The sequence below is a fragment of the Ruditapes philippinarum genome, unplaced genomic scaffold (assembly GCF_026571515.1).
Source record: "Ruditapes philippinarum isolate M1 unplaced genomic scaffold, ASM2657151v2 ctg100_1_1_1_1, whole genome shotgun sequence".
Classification (NCBI taxonomy): domain Eukaryota; kingdom Metazoa; phylum Mollusca; class Bivalvia; order Venerida; family Veneridae; genus Ruditapes; species Ruditapes philippinarum.
This window is the reverse complement of record NW_026860686.1, coordinates 430,824-454,337: the sequence shown is the minus strand read 5'-3', so window position 1 is coordinate 454,337 and position 23,514 is coordinate 430,824. Positions and strand designations below refer to the sequence as shown.

The window sequence follows — 23,514 nt, the reverse complement described above, 5'->3', positions numbered from 1 at the left end:
CTTTCATCAAAACTACAAAAAAGACAGTATTTATACAACAATGATCACCTTCCTGCCCTGTTTTGTCATGTATTAACCTGTAAATACATAATTTTCTATTGTTATGTTACTGTGAGAAAGTTTTAAAGTTTAAGTTTGACATTGTTAAAGTTGTCTTAGTTGAAAAACCAAACCTTCTAATCACTATAGTTACCTATCAACATTTTTAAGATACAGGGTATTCAACAGGATCATTATAGCAGAATGAATGCAGCAATCTTATTATCGTTAGATTTAACTCTTCCTCACATAAGCTGAGCACGGAATGGGGATTACATGGACATGGAAGCTCCAAGCTGTTTAGATCATTGGCTGTCCATTGTTTAGTTTATAATCTAGTTTATTTTCCCCAATTAAATTGTAGAAAATAGGCATTTCTTGTATTTATTTGCAGGGGTTTAACCTGCTGCATTTTAACTACGGCATCTGATCAAGAGCCAGACCAGCCTGTATCACTGTTCTATACTGTTGACAACAAAAATTTTGTATTTTGTTTTTGAAATCTCTTATTACTTTAAATGTCCCAACTTAAAAGCAGGACAATTTAAGCAACACTGTGGTGCAAATGGTTTTGGTGCACTGAACAAGGTCAGGTCACCAAAGTTAAAAGTAGAAAAGCTTTAAGCAACATCCCCTCCTAAACCATTGGGTAGATTTTTATGAAACTTTACAGGAATGATTGTTTTAAGGGCTAGTAGATGTTCTATTGAAATAACAAGTTTTATTTATGTTTCATATTTTAATCTCTTCAAAAAACATTTAAAAGAAAATTAAATGAGTTCTTCTGCGTAGTAATTCTAGGCCATGATATTGTGGATATGATTCAGACAAATCACATTTTGTCTTGGAAACTGGAACCTACAATGTTTAAACAGTACCAACAGTAGCAAATAATTATTAGTTCATCTTTACAGACCATGGTAAAAACATATAGGCATAAATCCATGGTAAAACATATGGGCATAAACCCATGGTAAAACTTATGGGCATAAATCCATGGTAAAAACATATTGCCATAAATTCATGGTACAAACATATGGGCATAAATCCATGGTAAAAACATATGGGCATAAATCCATGGTATATTGCCATAAATCCATGGTATAAACATATGGGCATAAATCCATGGTAAAACATATAGGCATAAATCCATGGTAAAACATATAGGCATAAATCCATGGTAAAAACTTATGGGCATAAATCCATGGTAAAACTTATGGGCATAAATCCATGGTAAAAACTTATGGGCATAAATCTATGGTAAAACTTATGGGCATAAATCTATGGTAAAACTTATGGGCATAAATCCATGGTAAAACTTATGGGCATAAATCCATGGTAAAAACTTATGGGCATAAATCTATGGTAAAACTTATGGGCATAAATCCATGGTAAAAACTTATGGGCATAAATCCATGGTAAAAACATATGGGCATAAATCCATGGTAAAACTTATGGGCATAAATCCATGGTAAAAACTTATGGGCATAAATCTATGGTAAAACTTATGGGCATAAATCTATGGTAAAACTTATGGCTACCAACACATATCAATATTTCAAAAATAAATAATAACACAGTATTTTTGCAAAACGGGATATAAATTGTATTTAATAGGGGGAAAACAACTGCATGATTTTAAAGACTTTATCAGAACTTAGAGGCCTGTAAATGGCCCTTGCTATATAGAAAAGGAAAACACTCTAAAAAAAATCTAAATTTTCAATATGTCCTTTATTTTTATTTTATCCCTTACATCAATAAACAAAGTTGCACCTAATTAGAGAAATTAACCTTATGTAAAAGTGTTTTAACAGCTTGTCAGAGAAGAACAGTGGCCGTCACATATTGTATCAACTGTTATAATGTTCAGATTCAATGTTGGATTTCTTGTGATGATTTTTTGTCACACTTCAGTTATATACAGGATATGCATTATTTTCTATGATAGACTTCCTTTAGATAACAGAATAAAGTTTTCTGAAGCAAATTGTTATTATGTAATAAAATTGATATAATGTCTACAGTTAATATTATTCATGACAGAAAATTGTTGTAATTTTGTTAGCTCAATTTGTTATAAAATTGTCTGTTTTCCCAAGGGAATGAAAGGGATGATAGTATATGGTTTATTCATGAATTTTAATTATATATTAAAACAAAGTTACATTTAATCATGATATGGAAAATTTCACTCATAATATGTTGTAGTGACATGTATTTTACTGCAGTTTTATCTCATTTACATTTTACATTTTACTGCAGTGACATGTATTTTACATGTATTTTACTGCAGTTACATGTATTTTACTGATGTTAATGTTTATACTGTTGTTATGTATTTTACTGCAGTTACATGTATTTTAAGGCAGTTTCATATATCTTATTGTAGTTTCATATATTTTACTGTATTTGTGAGTTTAAGAGTCCCAGGCCTAGGGATGAAGTGACATTTTAGTGTAGGGAAGTTTGTCTTTTACCATTAAATTTTATTCAGACAAATTTTATAAATTATCTATAAAAAGAAGCTGAAAGTTATTATAATTGGTATTGTATAAAGAAATTTTCGTGCCAGTTTGTTGTAATTATAGAGAACGCTTTCTCAATTATGAATAATTAAGCTTTATTCTGTTGTTATGCATCATAAAAGAGACTAATGACTCATAAATTACAACCCTGACAGATCAATCTTAATATTGTGGGGGGAGTTGATTAAAACTGATGTCATAATATATTTTATGTCTTCCATTTTTTCATGGCAATATTTTATAACTGCAGTGTTATTTTTGTATTATCAAAGAAGGAACAATATGATAATCATTTCCGTGTTTGTATTGGCTTTATAAATTGATGTTTATACTTGATTATAATGCCATGATTTTAATGTTTTAAAAGTCTGTCAGTTTTAAAATACAATTTCCTCCGTGTTTAAAAATTTTGATTTTAGACAAGCAAACCAGATTACCAGCATGTAAATTTACATGTTTATCAGTATTGTTTGCCAAATTGTGTGGAAGTTAATTGTTTCTTTTGTTTCTTATTTCCCCCTCTATAAATACCTGGCTTTCCATTGTTTTTATGATGTTATTTGATGTACTGTCAAACCGTGTACATTTGGTCTTAATGAGGCTCATGCTCTACGTGGTCAGCTGACTAAACTGTGTTTTATTTAAGCCTACACATGTATATTAAAGGCCTAATAGTTTTATTTCTTTTGATTCATTTAAACCTTTGTCAATTTAATTGGGTTAAATTTAAGCTTTCTTGCCTGATTTTTAATATTTGACAATAGTGTAGCTGGAAAGTTTAGCATGATGAAATGATAAATACAAATGTACCTGAATCTAAAGACCACCTAATAACAAAGACCAAATTTTCAATTTCCAAAGACTGTCATAAGGGACAAGTTGAGTTAGTACAGTGATTGTTAGTATATTGCAGACACATGTACTATAAAGGATTGTTTTTTATGCAAATTTCATCTCCTGCATAACTCCTTAATGGGCCCCACAGAGATAACACAGCTTATCAGTTCAGGCTTTAGTTTAAATCAAGAAAAATGGGAAGATTAACAATTAATGATAAAGATTTAAGAGAAAGATAAATGGAAATGAACATATTCTCAGCTTGGTGCAGTAACACTGGTTTAACTAAATTAAATTATATATGGAGTTAATCTGTTTCTGCACTAAGGTGATTATAATATAACAGTATTATTTAAGTTATTTTAAATAGTAAATACAATGTTGAGTATTTACCATTATATTAAATGAAATCAGTTTCTATGACAATGACTTTACCCTTTTGATACAGGTCAAAAGTTACATACATTTAACTGTAATATGTTAGTATTTCATTCATAATGTGATACATGAAAATAATACAGGAAACAATGTGGGAAATGTTACAAAGATAAATATGATCTACACTAGTTCTCATAGATCCAGTTTATGTAAATGATCTGAAAAATGAGATTTTTCACTTTATGTGTCATTGCAACATCAGAGCAGTTACATTTATCTCTTATAATGGACTTGACGAAAATTTATATGTTTTTAATCCCAGATTAGTCTATGAAGAGAGTTCCTAATTTTATAATTATTATTTTAACACACACCAAAGGCACATTAATAAATAAAAATGAATAATTTTTTGCTTCTGTAGAAAAGGCAAACATGTGTCAATAAAAGATTTAGAACATGTCAGTTGTTTAATACTGGAAGAAAGTAATTTATGATAAAGACAGATATGCTGAAGCAAGAATTTTCAAGAATACATAGATTGAAAAATTTAAAAAACTGTATACTGGAATCCGTCATATTACCAGACAAAATATGATGTTTTTTTCTCTGTAACTTTTATTTAAAACCATTTAAAATAATGGAATTTTACCTATTTAATTTTGGGTTCTTATTATACATGTAAAAGTTACTTTATCAAACACAAAATTTTACATTTTGACCATTAAATTTGTCTTCAAAGTATGGCATTATAAAAGAAAAGAAATTGTGTAGACAACTCAATTTACCGGACATTGTGTTTCATAATATTTTTGAGTCGTGAAATGAAATAAATCTTTAAAAATCTTATAAATCAGCTAGGGAACTACTCGTTGAATGGCAAGGTTAAGATATTGGAAAACCCAAAGATGTCACTAAAATAGACACTGTAGCCATGCTTGTTCCGAAGAGGCCTATATGGGGTGTAATGGAAATTAACATTTTTAACTCAATTAACATAATTATTGATTCTTCATAAATCAGTAAAATGTATTAAAATTTTTGATGTTCAATTGGAATTCTGTTCTTTGCCATACAGTTTCATTTTGGTCATCATGAAGCCTGTTAAAGCTAGATAATTCATTTGATTTACATTTCATGTAGAAATTCCTCCCTTTCCATAACCCGTTTCCTTATAAGAGTTTTAATTTGCATTTCTTTGTAAAAGACAACAACAAAATACTGTTTGGACTAAATTTAGATATACTTTTATCATTAAATTATGTTATGATTGTCTGCTGAGATAACGCAGAGAAGATGTAAACTAAAAAAAAAAATTAAAGGCCTCAATATTCGGGCATGATCAATACACATTATTCCCCAGGTCAAGAAATAACATAGTCAACAAAAGGGCATGTTAGTAATTAAAGAACTGAATCAACAATATTTACCTGAGAGTAATTTTGTTCTTATTTACTTTGAAATGGACAGTGTGTGTGAGATTCAGACAGGATGACTTTTGAAAACAAAACAAAAATGAAGTACTATTCGACAGAAAAAGATTTTGTCCGGTAAACTGATTGTCTGGTAAATAGGAAGGATCCTAGTATAGTAAGTTTATTTTTACAGTAATTCTTCACTAACAAAGATGGTTTTATTAAATAATAAATTAAAGTTTTATTGTTCACAGGTGTGTCGTCGTTGGATGCAAAAGCAAGTGGTCACATGGGATTGAGGACGTTGTTGTACTACTTCGGCACAACTTTCATGGCAATTATCATAGGCGTTATTCTGGTGGTCTCTATTCATCCTGGTGACCCAGTTTTGAAGGACGAAACAGCTGTTGCCGAGGGAGACAGTAGAATTACCTCCCTTGATGCATTACTTGATCTCATTAGGTGAGTAATTAATATCACTTTGTGTAATTAATATTACTTTAGATGATACAGTGCAAAACAGTAATTATAATTAACGCATTGCTTGATAGATTTAGTGTTGTGATGAATTGGTCTTATCCAATATGATATAAATTACCAGGTATCTGTAAATTCTAGAATCATAATTACATATATTATACCTTAAACGAATATGTGTTTCTTTTTAGCTAGACTTTTTTTTCAAAAAAAAAAAATTTTTTGTATTGTATTGTTACAGTAATGGCGGATTCTTGTTGGCATATAGCCATTGGCAAACTTTAACGTTGATAATAACTTCTAAAGTTCTTGATGTATAATCTTCCTACTTGGCCACAAAATGCATGGCAGTTGCTCTTGTTTATTTATATAAGTATCAGTCGGTCATTCAATAGTATATTTTTCACGATGATGCTAGTTGTATGACAAAAAAATCTTGTGTCAGCCTGAGTGGGCACTATTATGTTTTGGTGGGACTGCTAAAATTTAGAGGCATGTAACCACGAGGACTTTTTTACAAATACACATGTAATATAAGCTGACTGCCAACAATTTACAGAACATTTGAAAAAAGAAATTGTGATTAAAACAATATGATTTCCACATTTTGCCATAATGTTCACACAGTTTTTCTGACCACATGGCATTATAGTGACCTCCCAGTCAGCCAGAAACAGAAAATGAACCTGAGCCTTGGGCTTCTGTCTGTTAAATGTTTGCAGGCTGAGTTATTGGTCACTTTAATACTATAAAGCACTCAATGCTGTGTACTATTTCTTAAGTATATAATGCTAAGTGACCAGTTGCTATGGTTACTTTCCTTACATATTGTGTTGGAGAATACAGTAAGGACTTGGAGATATATAATCATGATCCTTATGAACCAAGGAGTTGGTTACAGATAACAGAAATTGCTTCAAGTAAATAACAATAATCAAGGGTCATAACTGTACTTGTAACCTTTTTTGTCAGAATTAATGCCCTTGTTGGAGATATGAACTTTTAATTTGTGCCCCATCAAATATGTACTACACCAGTGCTGTAATTATCAGTTCTTAAAATATGATAAAATTGATACAGTTTTTCATTAACAGGAACTTTAAGCTAAAGTACAATTCAATTTTCAAATTTTACAGGAATTTTTTCCCAGACAACCTGGCACAGGCCATGTTTCAGCATGTGAAGACATCATATTCAGATATAGAAGTGAAAAAGAAACGTATTAAATTATTACCTTTCACTGATGACATCATTCTTAACGGAACAATACTGGTAAACGAGACTACGGGTGAGCGTATTAATGCAACACTATACACGAGCCAAGACGGTAACTTTACGAAGCAGATTGTAGAATATGTCGAGATGGTAGAAAAACGTGGACTGAAATATGGAAATGGAATAAACGTTCTTGGTAATTAAATGTTCAGTTTTCATAAAGGTTCTCTAAACTGAATGATATGCTATGCCAATCTTTCTGGAAAATACTTAAATTTTAGAAAAAAAATTTAAAATGCATGAAATCCTTATTTCTGAATATGTCTAATTTGAATAAGAGAATGCAGGAAATATGTTTGAGAAGCTGCATTCCCTATTACCAATCATGTTTATTTGAAGAAGAAAAAAATGCCAATTTTTTAATGACACTATGTATTGATACTGTATTTATCTAGATTGTGTATAGTTTAAAATGTAACAGGTCCTGTCTGTACTCAAAAGAGGTTTATTAACATATTAAAGCTGGCCACGTCTTCAGATGAGCCAAAATATTTCAAGAAAATTAAACTTGAGAAAAATGTACAAAGGTTTTAAGAAAAGTAAAAAGATTCAAGATTCAATTAATGATTTACATGTTATATTCGAGCAAGTGGTATTTTTACATATTTTAACTTCTACAAGTAAGGGCTATTTTTGTATGTTTTGACCTCTTTTTGGTAATTAACGTGAATTGTAAGTGCCGTTTTGCAATGTGAAAGTTCCTTGTTCACTTAAAAAAATATTTTACTTCTTAATACATTTTCAAAATTTTTATGAAAATTGACATGAATCTTGAGGCATGCTGCTTTGAAAAAAGACTGAATAGCAATTATCAATATTTTCAAATATCAAACTTAAGCATACTGTAAAATTAAAATATCTGCTGTAACACATTATGACAGTAACACATTGTGACAGACAATTCAGGATTTGAAGCTCATTTACCAATATTTCCTTTAATGAAAAATGGATTTTGAACTTCATGACTTCCCACACTATTATGGTAATATGGTAAAAGTGCTGCTTTTGAATTGGAACATGTCATTTTCTGCCCATTTACATAATCTTTTCCCCATGGATGCCTTTTAAACCTTCACATTAAGATATCAAACATTTTAGAATATACTGTATTTGTTAAGTTATCTTTATAATGTTTTCTATATATAAATGTTAATGTCTAAATTGATTCGTAGAAGGTTTTTTATGCCCCCGCCATATAATGGCAGGGGCATATAGTGTTACCCTGTTCCGTCATTCTGTCCTTCCGTCATCATCAGTTTCCGTTCATTATCTTAATAACCGTTGCACATATTAAACTCAAATTTGACATATAGATATGTCATGAGGAAATACAGGTCAAGGTCAAAATTGGTCATGGTTCGATGATTTTTGGCAGAGTTATGCCCCTTTCACTTTAAAAATGATATGAAATTTACAGTTTCTGTTCATTATCAACCCAACAGTGTTACATATTCAACTCAAAATTGACATATGAATATGTCAAAGGAATGCGCAGGTCAAGTTGGAATTTGGTCATGGTTTGATGATTTTTTGGCAGAGTTATGTCCCTTTCACTTTGAAAATAATATAGATACATCTTAGGAATAAGCAGTTTAAGTTTGAATTTGGTCGTGGTTCAATGATTTTGGACAAACTTATCTTTCCTGAATGTTGGAAAAATTTTGAACTTTCAGTTTCAGCACTCATACTTTTGTGGAAATGTATATAGCCATTATTTTGGCTACAAATATGCAATATGCTATTTTCAAAAGGTTAAGACTGAATAATTTCAGTGCCTTGAACATTGTATAAAAATGGTTTGTGTTAACATTGAAAAGTTTTAAGGGCTTTGAACTTAGAATGAAAAAAATAATTTGTGCAAACAAATTTGGAACTAAATATTATAACATTTGAAATTTTGGCTGCATGCAGGGGCATCCGTGGCATGATGACACATTTCTAGTTCATAACATCTTTAATACATTAAAGGAGCTATCCACTGAGCTCTTAAAGCAAAAAAACAAAACAAAAAAAAAACCGTAAAATTTGACAATCATACATAGATCAACTGGGGTACTTTTAAACAGAAATATATGAATAGATAATTAAGAAATATACTTAGAATTCCATTGAAAATAAATAATAAACATTCCATTTTAAATCAATAATTAGCATTTTTTTTTATCAAATTTAAGTTTAAAGTGTTTAAAAAGCTTTTCATTTGTAGGTCATTTTGCACTTCAAAAATGATTAATCTGGAAAGAACAGTGAGCTTTTATTTTGCACACTAGACATTATTTTTCAAGAAAAATGGGGTAAGGGAATGATCTGACAATTTGCACATATGTTGTTGCTATGGGCCCACATCAAATGAGCGGCGTCACGACAAAACCAACATAATGGATTTGCGACCAGCATGGATCCAGACCAGCCTGCGCATCCGTGCAGCCTGATCAGGATCCATGCTGTTCGCTATCAGTTTCTCTACTTGTAATAGGGTTGGTAAGTGAACAGCATGGATCCTGATCAGACTGCGCGGATGCACAGGCTGGTCTGGATTCATGCTGGTCGCAAACGCACTATGTTGGATTTGTCATGGCGCGGCTCAAATGGTATAAAATCTTGACAGTCCTGCCATGTCCAGAAATCCTCATTCAGTGGAGTCCCTTTAATGTTTAGAGGGAGAAAGAAGTAAATTTCAGAATTATAAATAAAACATTTTATTGGAAAAAAAGAAACAAAAACTTGTCTACATCTCTTTCTTAAATAAAAAAAAATTCGTTTTAGAATAGAAACGAATTTTCTGGAATATTTATATTAATTACACTGGTCTTTTTTTTGCATGCTTTGCATTCTATATTTGGTTCTCTCTCTCTTTTTCTATTGTATTTGTAACAAAATAGAGAAAATGTAGTGTTACTTCACGTCAGAGCTAATTATTTAAATTAACTGGAGAAACCAAGGTTTAAGTGATGCCATTAGGCTTGGTTAATTTTGGCAAGTTTCTCTAGGGCACAAGCATTCTCCCTAGAACATGTTATTTCAGTAGTTAATCCACATGAAAAAGAAGCCTAAAGGGATGATTTAAAATAACATTTAACAATTTTGCCCCCAATTGCTCTTTAAATTTTATTATGTTAATTTTACTTTTTTGAAGTTTTGAGGTGGGGGGTGGGGTGGTAGGGATTTGGGGTTTTATTGAAAGAATGCATGGAGCTGTTTGTAATTAAATCATGTTTTTTTATGGTAGTTTTAGGGCTTTGCATCATTAATTTTGGACAGTATTTGGGCTATAATAATATTAATGCTTTTCAATATGATTTATAACAGTAATTTATATGATGTTGAGAATTGTAACATTTTCACATTTTAAAAACTTTAATATTTGTTCTGTTCTGTTAAAAAACTTTAATATTTTTTTCCTATTAAGCAAATTAATTTCTCTACAGTAACAATTGAGTACAATAGAAATGAGATCTTATATAGTGCTATATGGATTTTACTTGCCCTTGTGATAGGATAAGCAGGCAAAGCTTACTCAATTTAAAGGAGTATTAAGGGTCTTTTGATGAAAGGAAATCTTCATAATTGAAAGATTTGCGGTTGATAAGATATTGTTGTTTCCCAGTTTGTTTTCTTATTCCCATTTGAGTTTCGTAGTCATAACAAAGATAATAATTAACTCATTGCAAATGGCGCTTACAATCCACATAAATTACCAAAAAAGAGACCAAAATGTGCAAAAGAAACCCTTACTGCATTAGTAATGCAATTATTACTACAAAATCAGTCATTAATCGAACATTTTCATTTGACTGGATTTCTATACTATTTTGGTTTTAGTTTCTAAAAAACCTCTTTCTGTTATAAGGCAAAAAAAGTTACTGCTGAATACTGACCTATATGGTGTTACTATAAATGTTGATATAGATTATTCAGGTCATTGTCCTAATTATTTTTTATTAAGATAATTGTTAATATCATAATACCACATGCTAGTCTGTAATGTGTTGTTTTCTGATATATTTCAGGATTGATTTGTTTTTGTGTTGGTTTCTCAATATTTCTCAGCAAGATGGGACCAAGGGGCCAAGTTATGATCGACTTTTTTGATATACTCAACGATATTGTCATGAAACTAATCATTCTTGTCATGTGGTAAGTAAAGTACATTCTTTTCAAATTGATTATTCATTATCTCCCTTCCAAATTGATTGTCCTTGTTATAGGGTAAGTGAGTTATATTCTTTTCACACTGATTGTTTATGTTATGCTGTAAATAAGTTTCTCCCTTTCAAGCTGATCATTCTTGTTATTTAGTGAGTCTATTATTTCCTTATTATGTCATTTAGTAAGTATCATTGTTATCTCCTTTTCAAACTGATTGTTCTTGTCAAGTAGTAAGTCTGTTATCTCCTTTTCAAACTGATTGTACTTGTCAAGTAGTAAGCCTGTTATCTCCTTTACAAACTGATTGTTCTTGTCAAGTAGTAAGTCAGTTATCTCCTTTTCAAACTGATTGTCCTTGTCTTGTTGTAATTGTTATCTCCTTTTCAAACTGATTGTTCTAGTCATGTAGTAAGTCTGTTATCTCCTGTACAAACTGATTGTACTTGTCAAGTAGTAAGTCTGTTATCTCCTTAGCAAACTGATTGTTCTTGTCATGTAGTAAGTCTGTTATCTCCTTTTCAAACTGATTGTTCTAGTCATGTAGTAAGTCTGTTATCTCCTTTTCAAACTGATTGTTCTTGTCATGTAGTAAGTATGTTATCTCCTTTTCAAACTGATTGCTCTTGTCATGTAGTAAGTCTGTTATCTCCTTTTCAAACTGATTGTTCTTGTTATGTAGTAAGTCTGTTATCTCCTTTTCAAACTGATTGTTCTTGTTATGTAGTAAGTCTGTTATCTCCTTTTCAAACTGATTGCTCTTGTTATGTAGTAAGTCTGTTATCTCCTTTTCAAAACTGATTGCTTCTTGTCATGTAGTAAGTCTGTTATCTCCTTTTCAAACTGATTGCTCTTGTTATGTAGTAAGTATGTTATCTCCTTTTCAAACTGATTGTTCTTGTTATGTAGTAAGTCTGTTATCTCCTTTTCAAACTGATTGCTCTTGTTATGTAGTAAGTATGTTATCTCCTTTTCAAACTGATTGCTCTTGTCATGTAGTAATCTGTTATCTCCTTTTCAAACTGATTGTACTTGTTAAGTAGTAAGTCTGTTATCTCTTAGCAAACTGATTGTTCTTGTCATGCAGTAAGTCTGTTATCTCCTTTTCAAACTGATTGTTCTAGTCATGTAGTAAGTCTGTTATCTCCTTTTCAAACTGGTTGTTCTAGTCATGTAGTAAGTCTGTTATCTCCTGTACAAACTGATTGTTCTTGTCATGTAGTAAGTTTGTTATCTCCTTTTCAAACTGATTGTACTTGTCAAGTAGTAAGCCTGTTATCTCCTTTCCAAACTGATTGTTCTTGTTATGTAGTAAGTCTGTTATCTCCTTTTCAAACTGATTGCTCTTGTCATGTAGTAAGCCTGTTATCTCCTTTTCAAACTGATTGCTCTTGTCATGTAGTAAGTCTGTTATCTCCTTTTCAAACTGATTGCTCTTGTCATGTAGTAAGTCTGTTATCTCCTTTTCAAACTGATTGCTCTTGTTATGTAGTAAGTCTGTTATCTCCTTTTCAAACTGATTGCTCTTGTCATGTAGTAAGTATGTTATCTCCTTTTCAAACTGATTGCTCTTGTCATGTAGTAAGTATCATTGTTATCTCCTTTTCAAACTGATTGTTCTTGTGTTGTAGTAAGTCCTTTATCTCCTGTCTAGTCATGCAGTAAGTCCTTTATCTCCTTTTCAAACTGATTGCTCTTGTCATGTATTAAGCCTGTTATCTCCTTTACAAACTGATTGTTCTTGTCAAGTAGTAAGTCAGTATCTCCTTTTCAAACTGATTGTCCTTGTCTTGTTGTAATTGTTATCTCCTTTTCAAACTGATTGTTCTTGTTATGTAGTAAGTCTGTTATCTCCTTTTCAAACTGATTGCTCTTGTTATGTAGTAAGTCTGTTATCTCCATAAAGCTTTTATTGTAGGGGAGTGATGCATAGTGATGCAAAAAAATTGACTGACCTTATTAATTTTATGTACCTTAATCAAAACAAGATTTTCTGTGTCTTACATTAACTAGATGCCTCTTACTTTTAAAATATTCATTAATCTTATCTCTTAAAATAACAATGTACAGTCCCAAATTCAAAGAAGGGCCAGTTTGTTTTGCTTTACTTCATGCAGGTATATTCACCCAGATGGCAGATAATGTAGCCTGTCAGGCAAAAACTGTTGAAAGGTAAAGATGAGATTCAATTCATTATAGAGGGCCCATTGCAACCATGCTGTTACTAGTTCTTGAAATTTTTTACTCACTAAAACTTCTTTGTTTCTAGAACCTTCAAAATTTTAGTATCTGGCAAAATTACAACAATACTGTGTTTATAGCTTGTGTTCAGTAATAGGTCCTAAAAGACACATTTATCTGCATTCTTATCTTTCTCAAGCAATTTATTTATATTCTAGCAAAGAATTTATTTCTATATATACAAGTAAGGAACATCTTTATTTATATACTAGTAAGGAATATCTTTATTTATCTACTAGTAAGGAATATCTTAATTTATATATACTTGTAAGGAATATCTTTATTTATATATACTTGTAAGGAATATCTATACATGTATTTATATAAACTAGTAAGGAATATCTTTATTTATCTACTAGTAAGGAATATCTTTATTATATAGAAATAGGCTCCGTCTGTTTGTCCGTCCGTCCGTCCGTCACACTTTCGTGTCCGGTCCATAACTTTGTCATTTATGAAAGGAATTTGAAATAACTTGGCACAAATGTTTATTATAATAAGACGATGTGTCATGCGCAACAACCAGACCCCTACCTCCAGGGTCAAGGTCACACTTGCTCATTCAAGGTCAAAATTGCCTATTTGAGGGTATATGTCGTGTCCGGTCCATAACTTTCTTATCTATGAAGGGATTTTGTAAATACTTGCCATAATTGTTCACAATAATGAGACGATGTGTCATGCGCAAAAACCAGTCACCTACCTTCAAGGTCAAGGTCACACTTGGAGGTCAAATATTAACATAGTCTGTTACAGGGTATATTTCGTGTCCGGTCCATAACTTTCTTATCTATGAAGGGATTTTGTAAATACTTGCCATAATTGTTCACAATTATCAGACGATGTGTCATGCGGAAAAAGCAGTCACCTACCTTCAAGGTCAAGGTCACACTTGGAGGTCAAATATTAACATAGTCTGTTACAGGGTATATTTCGTGTCCGGTCCATAACTTTCTTATCTGTGAAGGGTTTTTGTAAATACTTGCCATAATTGTTCATAATAATCAGACGATGTGTCATGTGCAAAAACCAGTTGCCTACCTTCAACGTCAAGGTCACACTTGGAGGTCAAATATTAACATAGTCTGTTACAGGGTATATTTCGTGTCCGGTCCATAACTTTGTCATTTATCAAAGGAATTTGAGATAACTTGGCACAAATGTTTGTTATAATAAGACGATGTGTCATGCGCAACAACCAGACCCGTACCTTCTGGGTCAAGGTCGTACTTGTTCATTCAAGGTCAACATTGTCTATTTGAGGGTATATGTAGTGTCCAGTCCATAACTTTCTTATCTATGAAGGACTTTTGTAAATACTTGCCATAATTGTTAACAATAATCAGATGATGTGTCATGCGCAAAAACCGGTCACCTACCTCCAAGGTCAAGGTCACACTTGGAGGTCAAATACTTACATAGTCTGTTACAGGGTATATTTTGTGTCAGGTCTATAATTTTTTCATAGATCAAAGGATTGTGAAAATACTTCGCACAAATAGTCACTATAATAAGAGGATGTGTCATGCGCAACACCTGCATCCCTACCTCCAAGGTCAAGGTCACACTTAGAGGTAAAAAATTAACATAGTCTGTTATAGGGTATATTTTGTGTTGAATCTAGAACTTCTTCATAGTTCAAGGGATTTTGAAATAACTTGGCACAAATAGTCACAATAATAAGACGTTATGTCATGCACAACACCTGCTCCCCTACCTCCAAGGTCAAGTTCACACTTAGAGGTCAAAGCTTAACATGATAGATTTTTAAATTCCGTGTTTCATTTTATTTTTTTAACAAATTTATTGTTACATTTGCAGATCTAGCATTGATCATGATTTTGGACTGAATGTCCTGAGATCCATACCTCAATCTTTTGAAATAGCACAATTTTATGCTTCATATAAAACTCCCGGGGCGGGGGACGTTGGTAACTCTGTTACAAATTCTTGTTTATATACTTGTAAGGAATATCTTTATTTATATACTTGTAAGGAATATCTTTATTTATCTACTAGTAAGGAATATCTTTATTTATATATACTAGTAAGGAATATCTTTATTTATCTACTAGTAAGGAATATCTTTATTTATATATACTTGTAAGGAATATCTTTATTTATATTGTAGTAAGGAATATCATTATTTATATACATATAGACGAGTGCAGTGCTCTGACTGAGATGATTGTGAAATAAAGCTGTAGTTTGTTATGTTTAATTATTTTTAGACATATTCTCTTACCCAAATGAAGATATATGGATGCGTAAAAGCAATTAAGTTCTCTTGTCTGGCTGGTGTTGACTTAAATCAATTATTTATTATTCTGCCAGAGCTGGTGGTGAATTTTGAAAGAGTCACGTAAATGTTCTTGACAATAGGGAGATAGAGCATGCAAAAATCTGGCAGAAAATTCCAACAAATACAAGCTATAACAGACATTTACTGACCTATATATACTTAAGTTATTGTTCCCAATTTGCAGAGAATATTTGCAGAATAGATTTCATGGTGCTGTTTTTATCTCTGACTTAAGTCTAGAAATTGAGTGATGTAGGAAACAGAGTGTTGTCAGTGATTCTCACCAGTTGTATGTCAGTTGGCTTAAATGGCAAAATGTACTTTTTAAATAATTTTTAAGGGACTTACTCCACTGAGGTTTTGTGACATGATAGGACTGAATTCTTTTTTCCAATATGTTGTTCCATTTGATAAATTATGTGCAAATTTTCAGATCATTCCTTCTACCTGTTTTCCCAGAATACCATAATCATTTTTATTGTGAAAAATAACACATAAATGAAAAGTGAAAAAAACTCTTTTCACTGAAATCAGGCTAAGAATCACACAAGAATCCATATTAAATTTAATTCTGAGTGTATTATATTATCAACCTTTGCAGAAGGTTTTTTTTTTCATTTTTATATTTCCAAAAGAATTTACAGAAAGTATTCACCATTTGATATAATTATTTTTCAGGTATTCACCATTTGATATAATATATTTCAGGTATTCACCATTTGGTATAATTATTTTTCAGGTATTCACAATTTGATACAATATTTTTCAGGTATTCACCATTTGGTATAGTATTTTTCAGGTATTCACAATTTTATATTATATTTTTCAGGTATTCACCATTTGATACAATATTTTTCAGGTATTCACCATTTGGTATAATTATTTTTCAGGTATTTACCATTTGATATAATATTTTTCAGGCATTCACCATTTGGTATAAATATTTTTCAGGTATTTACCATTTGATATAATATTTTTCAGGTATTCACCATTTGGTATAATTATTTTTCAGGTATTCACAATTTGATACAATATTTTTCAGGTATTCACCATTTGGTATAGTATTTTTCAGGTATTCACAATTTTATATTATATTTTTCAGGTATTCACCATTTGATATAATATTTTTCAGGTATTCACCATTTGGTATCATGTTTTTGATCTGTGGGAAGATTCTAGAACTTGAAGATATTCAGGCTGTTGCAGCACGTCTTGGTCTATACATTGTTACCGTGGTAGCAGGGCTTGGGGTTCACGCCCTTGTATCACTACCTCTCACATATTTTATCATCACACGTAAAAGTCCGCTGATACTATGCAAAGCTGTTTTCCAGGCATGGATTACTGCCCTTGCTACAGCTTCAAGGTAATCACAAGTAAAAACCTTAAAATTTGCTGTCATAAAGTTTGTTATACCAATAATACTGGATAATGATTTGTAAAATAGTTGTATAAATGAACTTGTCATTCTCCTTTAAAAATACTGCATATACATCTGTTATTAAGTTGTAACAGTTTAAAAGTGTGTGAGTAATTTTAATTTCATTATTACACTGATATTATAGTATGCAGTCTAATTATAGAGAATTCATTCAAGTCAAATATATTTTTCATTATTTATACAGTGTATGTAGAATTTTTGCTTGTGTATAAATAGATTTTGAAATATTTATAGAAAAAAAAACATGTATGACAATGATAAACTGCAAGTTATTTTCATTGTTAATTCATGAGGAATATATAGGATATTTGTTCAGCATTGATTCAAATTATTATTGACTGTTTTTCTTAAAGTATAATTAATAGTTATTTATCAATGTATGTTTATGTTGTATTAAAGAATTATAAGACTGAAGTTATGATTTAAGTCTGTTATTTTAGTTCGGCAACACTTCCAGTGACATTCCAGTGTTTGGAGGACACAATGAAAATAGACAAGCGTGTGACGAGGTTTGTGCTCCCTGTTGGTGCTACCATCAACATGGATGGAACAGCACTGTACGAGGCTGTTGCACCAATCTTTATTGCTCAGATGAATGGTATAGAACTCTCATTTGGTCAGATTCTCACTGTCAGGTAAGATAACTTGCTAAGTAAAATATATATATTTGAAGTTTAGTGCAAGTTACTTCCCTTAGAATTGAAGAAATGGGCATATGTTTTGCTTTTCTCAGCATTTGTCCATCTAACCACATCTTCTTGTCCAAGCCATTATAAGAAAACACTGGCCTATAGTCATCATGACAAGTAGGAGGTCCTTATTGATTTTGAGGTCAGATGGGTCAAGGATCAAGGTTAAAGTCACCATGGCTGTTTCCATTAAAAGCTTGTGCAATTTTGCTATGGAGGTTAATCTGAACTAGGAGTTGGCACCTATCTGATTTAGAGGGCAAAGGTACGAGTCAGTGGCCTTTACCACAAAGAGCTTGTCTAGCAAATACATGTAACTATAGAATGCTTTGACCTACAGTCAGAGGTTGGTCCCTATTGATTTTGAGGACCAGTTGGCCAAAGGTCAAGATCACTGTGGCCTTGACCAGAAGTTGTCAGACCAACATCAAGAGAAAAGCTTTGGCCTAGATTTGCTATGCTAGTACACAATGGCTTTTATATGAATAAGTCACTTCACTACCAAAAAATTGTCCATTCAGTGAATAAAAAACACTTTGGCCTTCTGACTTAAGATTTGGTAGTGATGTTTGTTGAGAGGGTTTTGCATTATGTGAGCATTGAGGACAGAGAATTTAATTTATAGTGACCATGTAATTAGTCCTGATTTTTTAAAGAGCTAACAGGTGAGAAGATCATTGGTTTTCATTATGATAGTATACATGTTTATCAAATATCTCTACATGAACAGTATTTGTGTCAAGTTATTGATATTGCTTTGTTGGCAATTCTTTGGTTTAAACAGGTTTCTCCATTATGGAATAAAACTTGTGAAAGATATGTTTTTCATTAGTATAAAGGTATTACAAACAAGATATTTGACTGATTCTAAAAGTTTTGAGCTGTCTAGCTGATTTGGATGGTTAGAATTTATACCAATTGATAAATGTTACTAACTTTGAGCTAGAATACTAGTATTGCAATAGCTCCTGATTACATGTACAACACAAGGCAGGCAGTACACAATCATTTCATAAATAGTTTGCTGTAGGTAAGTTCTTCTGTGCATTGCCTGCATGGAGATTGAAAACAAAATTTGACAGAAAGTACACAATGGCCTAGTTACCATACTTTTACTGCCGTATATGTTAAGTCATGACAGGAATATTTAATTCTACTATCTGAAGTTTTTGCAATGGGTTTTATCTACTTTGTTATGTTATATACATTCATTTCAGGAAGCCCGGTGGCTGTCTTACTCTAGGTTGTTCTACCAAGATGTCTGCTTGTACAGGTCTTATGTAATTCCTTGTAGGACATTTGTTCTTTAGTTGGAGATTTCATATTACTTAAAGTTGGTTTGCTTTAAATGTAAAGAAACTATATTTGATTTTAATTAAGTTTATATTATAGAATATGAAGTTAAAATGATTATATATTACAGTTTGACTGCGACCTGTGCTGCTATAGGTGCTGCAGCCATTCCTAGTGCTGGACTGGTTACCATGTTGATGGTTCTAACATCTGTTGGACTTCCTGTAGAAGATGTCAGCCTCATTCTGGCAGTAGACTGGTTCTTGTAAGTTTTTATATTATTGTACTTACTTTATACTAACTTTATTGTACTTACTTTATAATAACTTAGTTGCAGTGAGCTAAGTGTTGGGACTATTTATAGAGCCTGGTGTAAAACTCATTATATTAATTAAGCATTCCTTTCATGCTGGGTCTTACCAATTTATTTTGAAGCATCCGTGTTTTATCACATATTATATTTAAATTAAAGGCAGATTATCCTAGATTATTTGTGAGCAAACTAGAGTAAAAATTTGTAATTAATTGCACAGATCAGGTTAGTGAGTGTTCAGAAAATGTATAATCAGTACAGCTAACCCTGAGCTAAAGACCATCTGTCAATTATAACAAAGTACATAGGAAAATATTACCAGCTTTAACAGTGTTACTGTAACTGTTATGAAAAATCACTTGTAATCACCCACTACACAAGAGTATAAAGACATACTGTATATGACAGTTTTACTTTTATGACTGATATCAAAAGGCTTTTTTTTAGTTTTATCCAAGGCTCGTATGATCTGTTCTAGTTATATACATTAATGCCAAATATAAGACATAGATAAAGAATCTTGATAATGGCTCTTTTATGATACATTAATCTACTTAAACCTTTTCACATTAAGTCATTCAGAATCACACTTATAAATATTATGGCTATTCTTTCTGGCAGATCTTATTTTTGTATATTGTAAATTGAATTGTAAATTTTTGAAATAAATAGTTTTTCTAAGTGTAATGATTATGATACCACCTCTACTTAAGGTAAAAAGTTGGTCCTGTCTGTCTGTCTGTCCATAAATATGACAGTGATATTTTTGTGTTTCAATACATCTGTTTTCATAATGACATGTGATCTAAGGAGCAGATTGTTCTATGAAAAATAGATGATGATGTAATTAAATGTAAAAAAGTGCTGCATATATGTATAATGAAAAGGTTATTCAATAGATCATGATGTGATTATTAGAACAGATGTTATTTGATCTATCTGTCTATATGATTTATTAATTTAACTGATAACTACATAACATTATTCTGTAAACAGCAGTGTATGCAGATATAATATAAAAAAAGTAAATTTGTAATAAAGTAAGACACAGTTGAGTTCACACTAAAGATTGCACAAAGTGCACTTGGTGTGCACTTCTAGTTCAGCTCTAGTGCACTAGAAGTGCACAAGGGTGGGAAGTTTAGTGTGAACTCAACTGTAGGAGCTCACTTATTCTTAAGAATGCTGGAACAACCTTGCTACCAGGCCAGCCAGCCAGCATGCACATCTTTGCAGGGATTTAGACTCTATGCTTTTGGCTAACAAACTTCAAATTTTCACCTTGATATTCAAAGTGCACTACAGCTTTCTTTGTTTTTCCATGAAGTACTACAAAATTTGTTACACAATTTGTTTTCCATGAAGGATTTGTAGTGATTTCAGTTAATTATTGAAGTTTTCATCTGATTTTGGCATGTGATTCTCTAACTCATTGATTTGATTTAACCTGTTTGATTTTTTTTTCTACTTATTTCACCATTAGGGACAGATTAAGAACCTCTGTAAATGTGCTAGGGGACAGCTATGGTGCAGCTGTAGTGGCTCACCTGTCGAAAGCAGAGCTGGCAGAAATTGACAAACACAATATGATTGAGGTGGAGCTAGGAGAGATGGATGAAGGAAAGAGGAATGGAGGAGATAATGTAACAGAGGGCGCTGCTAGTGATGAACTTTACCCGGACCTAAGATCATAATTTAAACCAGTCTGATGACCTTTACATTGACCTAAATTCATAATTTCAAACCAGCCTGGTGACCTTTACATTGACCTGAATTCATTGTTAAAACCAGTCTGGTGACCTTTACATTGACCTAAATTCATTATTAAAACCAGTCTGGTGACCTTTACTTTGACCTAAATTTGTTATTAAAACCAGTCTGGTGACCTTTACATTGACCTGCATTCATTGTTTCAAAGCAATCAGGAGTTTGATCATTTAGCACATCAAGAATGTATTAATATTTTTATTTATTGTCAGTTAAAACTAGATTGTATTATGTTTAAAAGGAATGGTCTATGTTCTCTCACACTTGAATCATACTGGTATCAACCTTTTTGATCGGGTATGTAGAAAATCTTTAATCTGAAAAGTTACATAACATTCAAATACATTGTACATGTTTATGTTCTTGGAAGGTCTCCTCATACTTTTTGCATTAACATAACTGTTGTTTTGTCTGTGAATAGCTGTACAAAAAAACATTTTCATTTTACAATTAAAATATGATTGCTATAAAAAAGGTATTAGCTTAGGTAATGAAAGATTGTGTAGAAAATAGTCTTGCTCTTTAAACCTTTTTTTACATCTTAACATTTTGTTCTTTGATTATATAAGTTTTGTGATGAAGTGAATATTGAATTAAATGTCTAATTAAAGAAAATAATCTGTGTTAAATAGCTGGAAAAGAGATAACAGTACATGTATATCAAATTTTACACCTTAAGAGCTCAAAGAAGTAGCAGAATTTGTGTGGTAAAAAGCAGAATTAAATAAGAAAGGGGTGAAATGAAAAGTCCATATAATAAAAAGAAACATAAAAAGGGAAATAACAGAAAGTATATATTTGAAAGGAAGGTAATACAATGAACAAATTAAAAGGGAGGTAATAGGAAATATAAAACTACTTTGGAAAGTCAATATTATTTTTAAACATGGAATTGAAATCTGAGAATAAGTTTAATAAAAAAAGGTTATTGTTTTATAATGTATCTTTAGTGCTGTAGAAGATGCATTTTACAAAAAAGTGAATGAAGTCGGACTCCTTTATTATTTCACTGGGTTTATTTGTATCATTTATTTTTATTTCTTTAGAAGCGGAGTCCATGTTGTGGATGAGGTCATGCATCTTGTTGTTGCAGTTTGAAATCTTAAACATTGGCCATTATTTTATTTTTTCTCACTGGACTGCCTTCATAACTGGACAACTGTTTGGACAAGACCTTCAAGTTGATGGGACTGAACTTGACCTTTACTCACAAATGACCTTGACCTTCATGGTCAAATTTTTCAATATTGCTCGATTTTGGTTACAAATTGGGTAAAACTTTGTTATAATGAATGGATTGTCTTCCCACTTAGACACAACTATGTACATTGATCTATTGATCTGTAAATGACCTTTACTGTCAAGGTCAAATATGAAATTTTAACTCATTTCTGTTGACAAAAATATGTTTTTGAAACCATTTTACAACAATGTTCTATCGTTAAATAAGAAAAATGTTGAGCATGGCCTTTGTTCAGCAGTGGTTCTTGTTATATAGAGAGCATGGTCCTTGTTCAGCAGTGGTTCTTGTTATATAGAGAGCATGGTCCTTGTTCAGCAGTGGTTCTTGTTATATAGAGAGCATGGTCCTTGTTCAGCAGTGGTTCTTGTTATATAGAGAGCATGGTCCTTGTTCAGCAGTGGTTCTTGTTATATAGAGAGCATGGTCCTTGTTCAGCAGTGGTTCTTGTTATATAGAGTAACATGTTCTGTAGTCTTTTTATATTTTTCTTTAAGTAGATCTACATGAATAAATATTTTGTATATTAGTAATTACTTTGAGCATATGAACACTTTGGTATTTCTAAATATATATATTTATTATATTTTTGGATTTCTACATGTTTCTACGCCTACAAAACGATTTCACAAAATCAGTATTAGATAAATACTACAAATTTTGATGACCTGTTTTTTTTTAGACTGTTGTATACATAGTTTTCATTCATTCATTACAGTATACAGTTAGAAAATCCAGATATATGTTGTACATGTTTATTGATGTTTGATATTAGAATGAAGTTATGATTGAAATTTCATAAAGTTTTACTTTTAGGCAGTGTATACTCTTTACTTCATTTAAGTCGTCTAAAAGTGTTACCGGTAGATAAAAGATGATGAAAGATTATGTATGTTTAATGTCTTCTTTATAAATGTTTGCATGGGAGTAAACAAAATAAACTCCCAACATCATGAAGAGGTTCTGTTAAAAAGTGAACACCAGATGGTTTGGTAATTCATTTTCCCTGTGTACGGGCAGTTGAATTTTCTGAAATCCTAAATTGGAAAATGGGTTCCTTATGGCAGAGTTGTTAAAGTCACTTGCTGTCTTTGAAGCACCTGATTTTGACAGCTGTGGGTTCAAATGTGGCAAGT

The 23,514-nt window shown here is 31.6% G+C and overlaps 1 protein-coding gene across 3 annotated transcripts in view; it reads left to right on the top strand.

Annotated features, from left to right (window-relative positions):
- LOC132713065 (excitatory amino acid transporter-like) overlaps nucleotides 1-21,604 on the top strand; it is a 75,314-nt gene extending 53,710 nt beyond the window's left edge. For all 3 annotated transcript variants that reach the window (XM_060695530.1, XM_060695528.1, XM_060695531.1), the window contains 7 exons: nucleotides 5,449-5,656; nucleotides 6,808-7,082; nucleotides 10,957-11,083; nucleotides 16,768-17,001; nucleotides 17,517-17,711; nucleotides 19,189-19,323; nucleotides 20,855-21,604. In XM_060695530.1, the coding sequence (XP_060551513.1) occupies nucleotides 5,449-5,656; nucleotides 6,808-7,082; nucleotides 10,957-11,083; nucleotides 16,768-17,001; nucleotides 17,517-17,711; nucleotides 19,189-19,323; nucleotides 20,855-21,065 (1,385 nt within the window). In that variant the 3' untranslated portion in view covers nucleotides 21,066-21,604. The remainder of the gene's footprint in view (nucleotides 1-5,448; nucleotides 5,657-6,807; nucleotides 7,083-10,956; nucleotides 11,084-16,767; nucleotides 17,002-17,516; nucleotides 17,712-19,188; nucleotides 19,324-20,854) is intronic.
- The last annotated feature ends 1,910 nt before the right edge of the window (nucleotides 21,605-23,514 follow it).